General features: G+C 31.3%; 1 protein-coding gene across 1 annotated transcript in view; it reads left to right on the forward strand.

Moving 5' to 3' along the window:
• Positions 1-12,431, forward strand: part of CycD (cyclin D) — a 77,247-nt gene that overhangs the window by 3,799 nt on the left and 61,017 nt on the right. The window contains exon 2 of the mRNA XM_003704764.3: positions 10,741-10,956. Coding sequence (XP_003704812.1) covers positions 10,741-10,956 — 216 coding nt within the window. The remainder of the gene's footprint in view (positions 1-10,740; positions 10,957-12,431) is intronic.

The following is a 12,431-nucleotide window of genomic DNA, read 5'->3' on the forward strand; positions in this document are numbered from 1 at the left end:
GAAATTTTCAAGTTTCTCATTATTTTCAAATTTTTCACATTACACTGAATTTTCAAATAATGAAATTTCTATACTTTCAAATATCTCATCATTTTCAAATTTTTCAAATTAAACTGAATTTTCGAATAATAAAATTTTTAAATATTCAAATTTCTGAATTATTAAACCGAATATTCAAATTATCGAATTCACAAAATATTGTACCCAAATTTTGCACCTTTTTAAATCACAAAATTTTCAAATTTCTAAATCATTAGACTTTCAAATAGCCGCATGACCAAAGTCATTCATTTTGAAAGTAGTGCAAATCCATTTGTATAATTTCAAAACGAATGCATTTCTGTATAATTTCAATGCGTATTTAGTCAAAATAATTAACTACTGTATAATAAACTAATTACCTAACAACCTAATAGTACAAAATACATAAAGTTTGCAATTACAAAATTTAAAAATTATTATATAACAATTACTTTAAAATGAATTCTAATGCAAAGCCCGAAATATCTACCAGTAACAAAAAATGAACGCACTTCGAACTAAACGACTGGTATGTTGATCTACCTGTCCTGCGGTATTTTTTCGGTGTGTAACGATACGTTGCAAACGTAAACGTTTAGCAAATGTTAACGAACGGTTTAGATTATTTTTGGCTGCGCAGAGCAAGCGGAGACGTTCGATGACGTCGAATAAGAGCGCGTGTGGGTCCCTTTAAAATTTAAAAAACACGCTTATTGCGTAGGTACGCGTTTTACTGGCGGCGCTCTTGCGGTTCTTTGCTCGATCATTGACGAAACGAATCATGTCGGTTACCATCACTCACCGATTACGTCACCGTGCCTTTGCCAAATGTGTCTCGATAACGGCGACCACTTTCATAATTAATATTTCACTTTCGACGATTAACGCGTTAACTACCGTTGAGGTCACTCGTATCGATAAATTGCATAAAATTCTTTCGTTGCTAGTTGTACTACCGTACAAGGTATTTTCGAAAAACTGTGTAATAAAATTTGCTCGTATATGCCCCTATTTTCAAGAAAATTGAATTCGAACCTTTTTTTAAGTATTTGAAAATAAATTTTTTCACAGTATAAAATGGTAAAATCGACAAACTTTTTAATTCTACTGTAAACTAATGTAAATCAACAGATACAATTATTGATATTGCTAAAATAGGTTTATTGATTTACATTACTTGATTAGGTTTGCCATTTACGCGTGTTCTTATCGTTGACAAAATTTACGGCATTAAACATTAGTAGCATTAATGATCCGATTCATTTTTTTCATGATATTAATTATCAAAGTATAACAAAGTTTTTGCAATTTATCATTTTATAATGGTTTTTGAATCCAGGAATTTGAGGATGTAGGGATTTTAGTAATCTAGGCATTTGTAAATCTAGGAATTTGAGGAGGTAAGGATTTTACAATCTAATGATTTTACCATCTAGAGATTTCGGAATTGAGGAATTTTGCGATCTAGGCATTTTTGTCACCTAGGGATTTTGCGATCTAAGGTCTTTTGCCATCTAGGAATTTTACGATCTAGGGATTCTTGCCATCTAGGAATTTCACGGTCTAGGGATTTTTGACATCTAGGAATTTTACGATCCAGGGATTTTGTGATCCAGGAATTTTGCGATCTAGGGGTTTTTGCCATCTAGGAATTTTACGATCTAGGGATTTTCTAATCTAGGGATTTTCTAATCTAGGGATTTTGTAATCTAGGAATTTTGCGATCTACGGACTTTCCAATCTAGGAATTTTGCGATCTAGGGTTTTTTGCCATTTAGGAATTTTACGGTCTAGGGATTTTTGACATTTAGGGATTTTACGATCTAGGGATTTTGTGATCCAGGAATTTTGCAATCTAGGGTTTTTTGCCATCTAGGAATTTTACGATCTAGGGATTTTGTAATCTAGGAATTTTGCAATCTAGAGATTTTGTAATCTAGGAATTTTGCGATCTACGGACTTTCCAATCTAGGAATTTTGCGATCTAGGGATTTTCCAATTTAGTAATTTTGTAATCTAGGGATTTTCCAATCTAGGAATTTTACGATCTAGGGATTTTGTCATCTAGGGATTTTCCAATCTAGGGATTTTGCCATCTAGGGAATTTACGATCTAGAGTTTTTCGGGAATCTAGGAAATTGAGGAAGTAGGGCTTCTGCAAACTAGGGATTTAGGCATTTATCGATTTGGGTATGTTGGATTTGAAAATTTTTGATTGAAAATGATAAATACTTTACAACACCAAATGTGTAAATTCCCCATTTTCTAAATTTTGAAATATCTAAATTGTCAAATCCCTAGATCCCTAAATCGCTAAGGTGTCAACTTCTTAAAGTTTCAAACCCCCCGATTTCCAAGCTTCCACGAAATTCTTAAAATAAAAATGATTTCTTTTCGTCGTTTTCTAACGACATACCTGGTAGAGGCAAAGCAAGGAACATAAAAATTCGTCTACCTATTGTCAAGGCTACAGGCACCATTTACCAGCATAATGTAGACGCTCTCTTAGATTGTGGTCGTGTAATCGCCGTACGGCAGACTTCCTTCGACGACTATGGTAATGAATTCCCCGCTTCCGGATCGAATTGCACGATTCCACGTTCATTTTTCCTTTCAACGTGACTCTGGCCCGCTGACAATGTAGCCTTGTTGGCCAGCAAACGATTTAAATGCCCGCGTTCCGAGACTGGCCCGACGGAAATATGCGCGTTTCAAGCGACAAAGAGCATCATTCGTTTTTTCCTTTCTAAACTAACGTTCGTAACGGTAATCGTACTTCTTTTTTTTTTTTAATATCCTGCCAAGCTATTTATCGGCCGACTTTTGTTATACTTGAACGAGCAGGTTTAATAGACGTCCGTCGTTTTCTTTTTCGCCTTTTAACGCGCTATTCGAGACGCTGGATAAACGGACTTTGATGAACGTTCATCGTATCGTTTTAGTTTCAGGTTTTTTTGCCGTGGTATTTTATATATTTTGTGTAGCTGTGATACGCGATAACGATTTTATATAGTTTTGTGAGGATAGGTTTGAAGCTTTTATCGAACTTTCATTTTAGGAGTGCTTTAGGATTTTTTTATTGGGACGGAAATTTGGATAGGTGATTATTTAGTTTTATAGCAAATTTGTTATTTTTATTCATTTTCATACACTTTTATTTTTACTTATTTTTGTAGTTTTATAAAAATCATGATGTATCATGAAAGTATGAATCTCTCGAATTTATTTTTGTACTTATTCAATAAAATAATTCCCTAATAAAACTTAAAATGCATACACTAATTTAAATTTTCGAAACGAAGTGAACGTTGCACAAGTATATTACAGAATCAAATTTATAAAAGAAAGTGGGAGAACTTGTACACGCTTTCTAATGATGTAACGTTAAATTAGAAATCGTTGAAAATCGTCGCATTCAATTCGTAATTAACCGTCAAACGTTTCATCACGAAACTAGACTGAGATATTTAAAAATTCGAGGTTGTATAGGTCATTTTATAAATATTGATAAGAATAACAAGGACTATCTAATCTACGAGCCGAGATAACGCCTTAATTTCTTATGTAATACACTGTTTTCGAGATAAATATAAGTTCTGTTAAATGCTCGTTGCAAAATCCGATTGTATATTATAAATCGTTTAGTAATTCTAATTAATTCATTCGTTAGTTTCGGGTTTATCGTAAAAAGCGTATGTTTTAATCGGACATTATACGATGTATCGATTTTTTGTGTAAATCATTAGATTAAAGACGGAATGGTTGATTAATTTTCGAGATTCGCGGAAGTAATTGATTTGCAGACATTTTAGTTTGAAAGGATTTTTAAATACCATGTGTCGGCGAATTCTAATGCGATACTTTCACTTTTTATCGTTTTCGCACATCTAATAATTGGTTGGCTTAGCACGAAATTATTTGTCAAGGACGTATATAAAATTCTTGTCACAAGATTTTAATGAACAATAGCACGTAACGTTTTTTAAAATTAATATTATATTTGTTCATTTTTAATTATTAATCAGTAATTTTAATTATTAAGAGTAATTTTTGAGACTTGCAATTTCAAGCTTGATTTAATAAATTAACTATTTATTTTGAAAGTGGTGTAAGAACATTTGTCATGTGTTTGTTGTTAACTATAGCAACATGTGTCATGTGTTGCTATAATTAATTTATGTATCATGTATAGCAACATTTACTATGTATTTTTAATTTCATTGTAACGCAAACTCTTAAATATTTTAATTTAAACATGAATGGACTTAAGCCACTTTCAAAATAAACAGCTCAAGTATAATTAATTTATACCATTTGATCAAATATTAATATTTATTTTAATAAAATTAATGATATTATTTTCTACAAAGTTGACTATTTCTTCAATTAGATAGTGAAAGAATACAATGACATTGTTGTACAATAGGATGGTAGTATAGTAGTTTTGCAGAATATTAAGATAGAATGATAGTATAGTTGTGTAAATTAGAGGAATAATAGAAGTTATGAAGTAGAATTTATTAGATAGTAAAGTAGTGAGATAGTACGGTGAGAAATAGTAGAATAGTAAGTCAATGAAATAGTAAAATGGCAAAGTAGTGATATATTGGAGCAATGAAATATTAAAACATTAAAATATGTAATAAAATGGTAAAATAATAAAATGTAATACTAAATGAAATAGTAAAATAGTAAATCAGTAAAATATTAAAATGATAAAATGGTAAAATAGTACAGTGAGAAATGGTAGAATAATCAATGAAATAGTAAAATGGCAAAGTAGTGAAGTATTGGAGTAGTGGTATATTAAAACAGTAAAATATGTAATAAAATGGTAAAATAATAAAATGTAATACTAAATGAAATAGTAAAATAGTAAATCAGTAAAATATTAAAATGATAAAATGGTAAAATAGTACAGTGAGAAATGGTAGAATAATCAATGAAATAGTAAAATGGCAAAGTAGTGAAGTATTGGAGTAGTGGTATATTAAAACAGTAAAATATGTAATAAAATGGTAAAATAATAAAATGTAACGCTAAATGAAATAGTATAATAGTAAATCAGTAAAATATGAAAATAATAAAAGAGTAAACTAGTAAAATATTAAAATGATAAAGTAAAATAATGAACCAGTAAAATATTAAAATAATAAAGCAATAAACCCAGTAAAATAAAACAAGAAAATAAAATTCCCAAACAACCCATTAAATCCACGCAAACAGAAACACAATACTAAAAATTACAAACCATCAAAAACAGAAATAAATGTAAAGAATCCGTAAAATAAACATTCGAATCTTCCTAAATAAAGAAGATCTAATCTAACATAACAGATAAAGACACCTAACCTCACACACGGTTATTCTAATCTAAATACTTATATAATTACGCGTCGCAAACTTCAACAAAATAATTCTCCTCCAACTTCGCATCAGAGAACTTATCACGAAAGAAATTATCGATCAAACGTTCGAGAGCAAAGGGTTAAATGTTCCACGAACTCGTGTGGTCATTTCTGTAGGACAGTTTCCCCGCGATTAGAGGTTCAAGGCCCGGTGTTATTCGGGCGTCGATTGATTTTTTGCACGATTAATTGCAACGATCAAAAAGGTTTGTAAAGTCGTCCTTGAAGCACACACGGCTTACGATGAGAACGTGACCGGACTCTGGCTTTAACTCGGCTGCAACGCTCCCTTTAGATTGCTATACATACGATACTTAACAATTTATCGATCCCTATATTTTCGTAATGGGAAATTGTAGAAAATTCAGGAGTATCAAATTCTCTCGTTTTACATTTGTAATTGTGAAAACTTTCGAATACAGATTGTATCCTTGTATCTTTATTTTGTATTTTTAAATTGTGGAGGTTCTGACATTCTCAAGGTTAGGGACTTCGGAAGGTTATGGATCTTGGAAACTTAGCATGTGTAAATGCTTGGAATCCCAAATCACATGTTCAATTCTGAGGATCCTCAAATACTTATATTTCCAAATCTCTGGATCTCCAAATTATTATTAACTTTGATTAAATTCTTTGATTTCCACATTTCTTAATCCCCACATTCGAATGTCCTTAAATTCCTAGTCTACATTCCTACTATTGTTACTACTACTCTTATTCCTATGTCTACAAAAAGCCTAAAGTTTCAAATACATTATTGGACCTCACAATTTCATGATCCACAAATCTAAGGATTTCCAAATCCTTGCATCCTCAAATCTTTAGATTTCCAAATTCAAATGTTATTAAACCTCTATATTCCCCATATTGCTATGTCTTCAAATCTTAAGACCTTCAAATATCTGGATCCCCAGATCTATAGATTTCCAAATTTCTGAATCCTCAAATTCATATGTCTCAAATCTCTACATGTCTCATATTGATTCGTGTATAAATCTCTGGACCCCCAATTTCTAAGATCCCCGAATCTCAAGATGTGCAAATTCCTAATTCCCTAAATTTATATGTCTCAAATCTCTAATCCCCCATATTACTACGTCTACAAATCTCTGGATCCCAAAATTCCAAGATCACCAAATTCCAAGATCACCAAATTCCAAGATCCCCAAATTCCAAGATCCCCAAATTCCAAGATCCCCAAATTCCAAGATCCCCAAATTCCAAGATCCCCAAATTCCAAGATCCCCAAATTCCAAGATCCCCATATTCCAAGATGACCAAATTCCAAGATGCCCAAATTCCAAGATCGACAAATTCCAAGATCCCCAAATTCCAAGATCCCCAAATTCCAAGATCCCCATATTCCAAGATGACCAAATTCCAAGATCGACAAATTCCAAGATCCCCAAATTCCAAGATCCACAAATTGCAAGATCCCCAAATTCCATGATCCTCAAATTCCAAGATCCCAAAATTCCAAGATCCCCAAATACCATGATCCCCAAATTCCAAGATCCCCAAATTCCAAGATCCTCAAATTCCAAGATCCCCAAATTCCAAGATCCCCAAATTCCAAGATCCCCAAATTCCAAGATCCCCAAATTCCAAGATCCCCAAATTCCAAGATGACCAAATACCTGGATTTCCAAAATTCTAAATCCCCAAATTGAAATGTTCCAAATCTCTAATCTCTCATATTGCTACATCTACAAATCTCTAGATCCCTAAATCCCAAGATGCCTAAATTTCTAGATTTCCAAATTCCTAAATCTCCAAATCCCAAAATGTTCAAATTCCATGTTTTCCAAACTCAAATATTATTTAATTTCTACATTCCCCAATATCATTACGTTTATAAATCCCTAATTTCCCAAATTTCTACGTCCACAAATCCCTAGATTCTCCCAGCCCTACACCCACAAATCCATTGATTCCTAATTCCCTACTTCTTCAACTTCTTTAAACTCCAAAATTCCTAAATTCGTAATACGAAAAACATTTTTTAACAATACTCCAAATTGCTCATATCTGAAACATTCTTATTCTTATTTATTAAAAAATTAACATATATTATTCTTTTTTATTAAACAATAACTTATACCTTATAAATGTATAACTTGTAAATGATTAAATTTATAAATTTCTTTTCATAAACAAATTCGATGATAAAACTCAACGTTACTTATTTAATATACAAAATGTAAAAAATCGAAATGTAAAGCAGTAAATTTATCACTATAGTACGTTAATGAACGTCAGTTTGCCCGTTTCGAAAATGCCATGACATTTCAAGCACGAAATCCTTTTAGAACAGAAACGTTAATTATTCTAATTCAAGATACTTTATTAAACATCATGGTTGTGTGCTCATCAACTTCTCCCTGAATTTATTTCTCTTCTTTTTATCGCCTTTGTTTTACACGTTTCAAGTTCAGTTTTATGTAAGAGCTTTTGCAAATTTGGGGCAAAAATTTTGTAATAAAAAAGAAGTAGTCTAAGGTTTGAATGTTGCAATGGAACCTGGGATAAAAGGAGTACGTTGTTTGATTAAATATAGCAGAAGGGGTTAAAATTTTATTCGGGATTCTCTAAGGTTTTCTAAGTTTATCCGCGACGGAAATACGACATCCTGTCAACGATTTATTACACCACTGAATAAAAATATATTTTTAACATTGGAATATTTGCATTATGCCACGTGTCACATTAGATTTTGTTATTTTCAGTATATGATTACAAAAGGAGTGTAGAAATTTGGGTGAATAATTATTATAATTAGTGAGTAATAATTTGGGGCAGAAATTTAACTGTTAGATTAATTATTAGATTGTTTATAAGTTTAATAGCAATTTGAGATTTTATGAGGGAGGATAAAATTTATATTATACTAATTAATATTATATTATATTCCATTTATGTTATACTAATAATATTATTATTAAATTAAATTTTTATTTATTTTAGTAACCAATACATGGTTTATAAGCAAAAAATTTTATAATATAATTTTTCAGTTAGAATTTAAATTTGAATAAAAGTTTAATTCAGAGGAAAATTTTTAAAGTGAAATTTTAATTTAGAGGGAAAATTTAATTAATATTACATAGCGTTAATATATTAATATATTTTCTTATTAATAATATTACATATTAATTTAATAAAATTTGAAGTTTGACGAACTTTTGATCCTTAAATTAAAGATTATCAAAATTGTAACTTAAAATCTTAATTCCTCGGATTTAAATTTTGCAAACTTCCCAATGTCATTGAATCGAGATATCGAACCACCAATTCGAGTTAACCTTCTGCAATATTTGAACAGATGCCCGACGTAACCGAAAACTTTTATTTTTGAAACATGTGCTCGATACGACCGTTTTCTTTTTTTTTCATAAATGTACATTTTTCGATTCGTCCTATTTTATATCAGATGTTCATATATTTTTGAAGGTTTTTACGGGTTAAAAATAATTCAATATCTTTTCAAGTTTACATTTATAAAATTTCGATTATTCAAATTTTAGTTTCATCAATTTTTAGTTGTTCAAATTTTAGTTTCATAAAATCTGAGTTTTCTAATATTCAGTTTTACGAAATCTGAGTTTTCAAATTTCATCTTTGCAAAATCTCAATTTAAGTATTTCGGATTTTATGTAATTTGAATTCTTCAATTTTCAATTCGTCAAAATCTCACATACTGGAACTTTCAAAATCCTAGACACTAAAACTGTTTCTTACAAAGAAGCTTACTTTAACAAAATTATAAATAATCTTTGAAAGCATATTTTATAATTGTGACTGTTACGAGTTAATATAATCCTCTTACAAATGATAAAAACATATATTTGGGGCGAAAGAAATTTTGTTTCTTGGTGAAAAACATTTATTTATTAAAGAAATCTTAAATGCTAATCAACAAAATAATTTCCATCATTTTCCAACGTTTTTTACCAGCGTAAAGACAACTGTTCGATTCGCTTATAAAAAAAAATCCTTTCATTGAAAAGCTTTGAAGTCATCGAAGAAATTTTGAATACTTTTCAGTACCCCTAATATATTAAAAGTCTTATTTAAGAATCGTGATAGTAAATGAATAAAAAAATTCTTTTCTAAAGAATTTCCTAAAGTCTAAATAGCGGAGGTACCTGCGCACCCTCCCGACGCGACGTTTAATCGATGATAGGGCGCAGACAATTATTTCGTTAAGTCGCCGGTACTAATTGGTCGTGGTATACGCGTCATGAAGCAATTAGGAGTAGAGGGCTGTTGGAAAAGGGTAGAAAACGTTGGTCACGCTCGATAAATCGATTCGTATGGCTGCACTCACCGGTTGAAAGCAACCGGTGGGATTTCTGTGAACCCTTCATACGAAATTTCGGTCAACCCTTGCGTCAGTTAACGGAGTAATACAAAATTAACCCCTCGGTTGGACTCGTAACGAACCACCATTCAAATCTTACTTTAAACAATTATATTTCAATAGAATGTGTATCTGATCATTTTAATTTAAAGAAAATATGTACTTGCATATTTCGATTTAAGTAAAATATCTGCACGTTTTAATTTAAATAAAATATATTTCTGAATTTTCTTATTTAAACGTGTACCTGAGTTTTTTAATTTCCTTGGAATGTTTTATGTTAGGAATTTAACATTTTGGGGATTTGGGAATGTAAGATTTTAGGGGTTGCAAAATTTGGGAATTTAGGGTTTTAGGGTTTGAAAATTTCAAGCTAAAAATATTTAGAAATTTAGAAAGAGGACTTGGAAATTTAATTTGAGAAATTGAATTTTTAGAGGTTGAAAACTTGAGAATTGGAATACTTGTGGACTTCATAATTTTTTAATTTAGAAATTTAGCAATTGGGTACCTTCATTTGCACCTTGGAATTTAAGAACTGAAGAATTTGGAAATTCAGGAATTTGGGGGTTGCAAAATTTACAAATTTTAAGTTTGCAAACATTTGCGATATTTTTCTAGGTTTGCACTTGAAAAAATTTCCGAACTGCCCAACTCTTCAAATATTTGTTAAAAGTGTTAATAAGTAATCGATCAACACAGTCTCACCCTTTTTCATCAATACAAAACATTCAACAAAATACTTTCACTACAAAGGAAAACCCTGTAAATCCCTTTACTGTGAAGAGAATCTAAATCCTTTCACAATTTTGCCCTTCAAATTTCGCATCATATTCAGTTGAAACGATACAGACATCGATTTCACCCCTCTGAACAAATTGTTAAACGAAACCCTTTTCAGCCATTTGACGCGAGCAACAGGATTCTAATCTGTTTGATTATCGGTAACAGGTATGCGAGGAGCAGAAATGCCAGGACGAGGTCTTTCCCCTTTCGATGAACTACGTCGACAGGTTCCTTTCGATTTGCCCGATCAGGAAGTCGCAGCTGCAGCTGCTCGGAACCGCTTGCCTTCTTCTCGCCTCGAAATTGCGAGAACCATCACCACTCACCGCTGAGGTGTTAGTTTTCTACACGGATAACTCTATCACCATGGACGACTTGTGGGTAAGTCACTAAGTTCATGAGAACTAAATTTCACACGCATCACCTGAATATTTGAAATCACTGAATATGATTTTCACACAATTTTCAATGCGTGAGCAAATTTTCAAATATAAAATTGAGAAATTTCAATTGCATGAAGTCTCATAATTTGATGAATTATTTTTAATTCATACTTTTATGATGGTACTTGTAGAATATTTCAAGGTTAAACCGTAATAGAAGTGGTAGCGTAAAGGATGCGCGACTGCGTCTAAAACAAAATGGCGGATTGTGAGTTCTAGCGAACTGTGGTCAATGTAGAAGCGTGTTAAATCTGAAATAATTTCTCAAGTTATTTCTGAAATAATGAATTAAAAGAGTAGTTTGATAGCACTTGCAGTACATCAAATTCAAGGTTAAAGCATAACAAAAGAGGCTGCAAAAAAGACTCACATTCTAATACAAAATGGCGGACTGTCAAACTACGCTCAGTTTAGAATTATGAAAGTTTGTAAAAATTCAGAACTTGAAGTTTAGAAGCTTTGACAATTACAAATTTTCAATTATGAAACTTAAAATATTTAGAACAGATAAATTTTTAGAAAATTTAGACATACTAATAAATTAATATATTTGTACACTGTAATTACGAAATTTATCACTTCAAGAATAAAATAGTTGTCATTTCGCATACTAATTATAATGTCCTGTGTTCCCGGACTATCGATAATAACGGAAAGAACAAAAATCCTGTTGGTACACACTATTACCTTCCACTGATAAAAGACTACGCGTTAATGAAAACGCGCCGTGCTTATCGTTAATTGCACCTCCGTGCACGATAAACTCTCAGGTAGAACAGCCGTGAGTAGGTTTTCGGCGCAATCATGTGGTTGATATCTTCCACTTTCTTGCTCCACAAAAAGAGATCTCCGTGTGATAAATTAGCGATAAAAACCGGTTCAGCTTTCTTTGCCGAATCAACAAAGAAACGGGACTCTGTTCTAGGAAATTAATTTAACACGTTCGGGCGCAGACAAATAACATTGTAGAATATGCGGACACGTTAACGCTATATTTATGGTCATTTAAAATGCAATTTTCGGTTGAACATAAAATACGATTAATCAGAGAATAACATACAAACGTTTTAAAGTAACGATAAGCACTAAACACAAATTTGATTGAAAAAAAGATATACTAAAATATTAAAAGAGTGATACAATTTTTGTACGCTTATATAATTTACAAAATTATTAAATGCAGCAATTTCGTAAATTCTAGCTCCGGAATTTATCAACCGCAAGACATTTGCAGAATTAAAAAATTTAGAAATTAGAAATTTATGCACTTGAAAATTTGTGAATAGGTGAATTTATGGATCTAGTGATTTTTGAACGTAGGGAATTTGGGATTTAGGGATTTTGGTATTTGGGGAATTTGAAATCTAGGAATTTGGTATTTGGAGAATTTGAAATCTAGGGATTTGGTATTTG

The sequence above is a fragment of the Megachile rotundata genome, chromosome 15 (genome assembly GCF_050947335.1).
Source record: "Megachile rotundata isolate GNS110a chromosome 15, iyMegRotu1, whole genome shotgun sequence".
Lineage (NCBI taxonomy): Eukaryota > Metazoa > Arthropoda > Insecta > Hymenoptera > Megachilidae > Megachile > Megachile rotundata.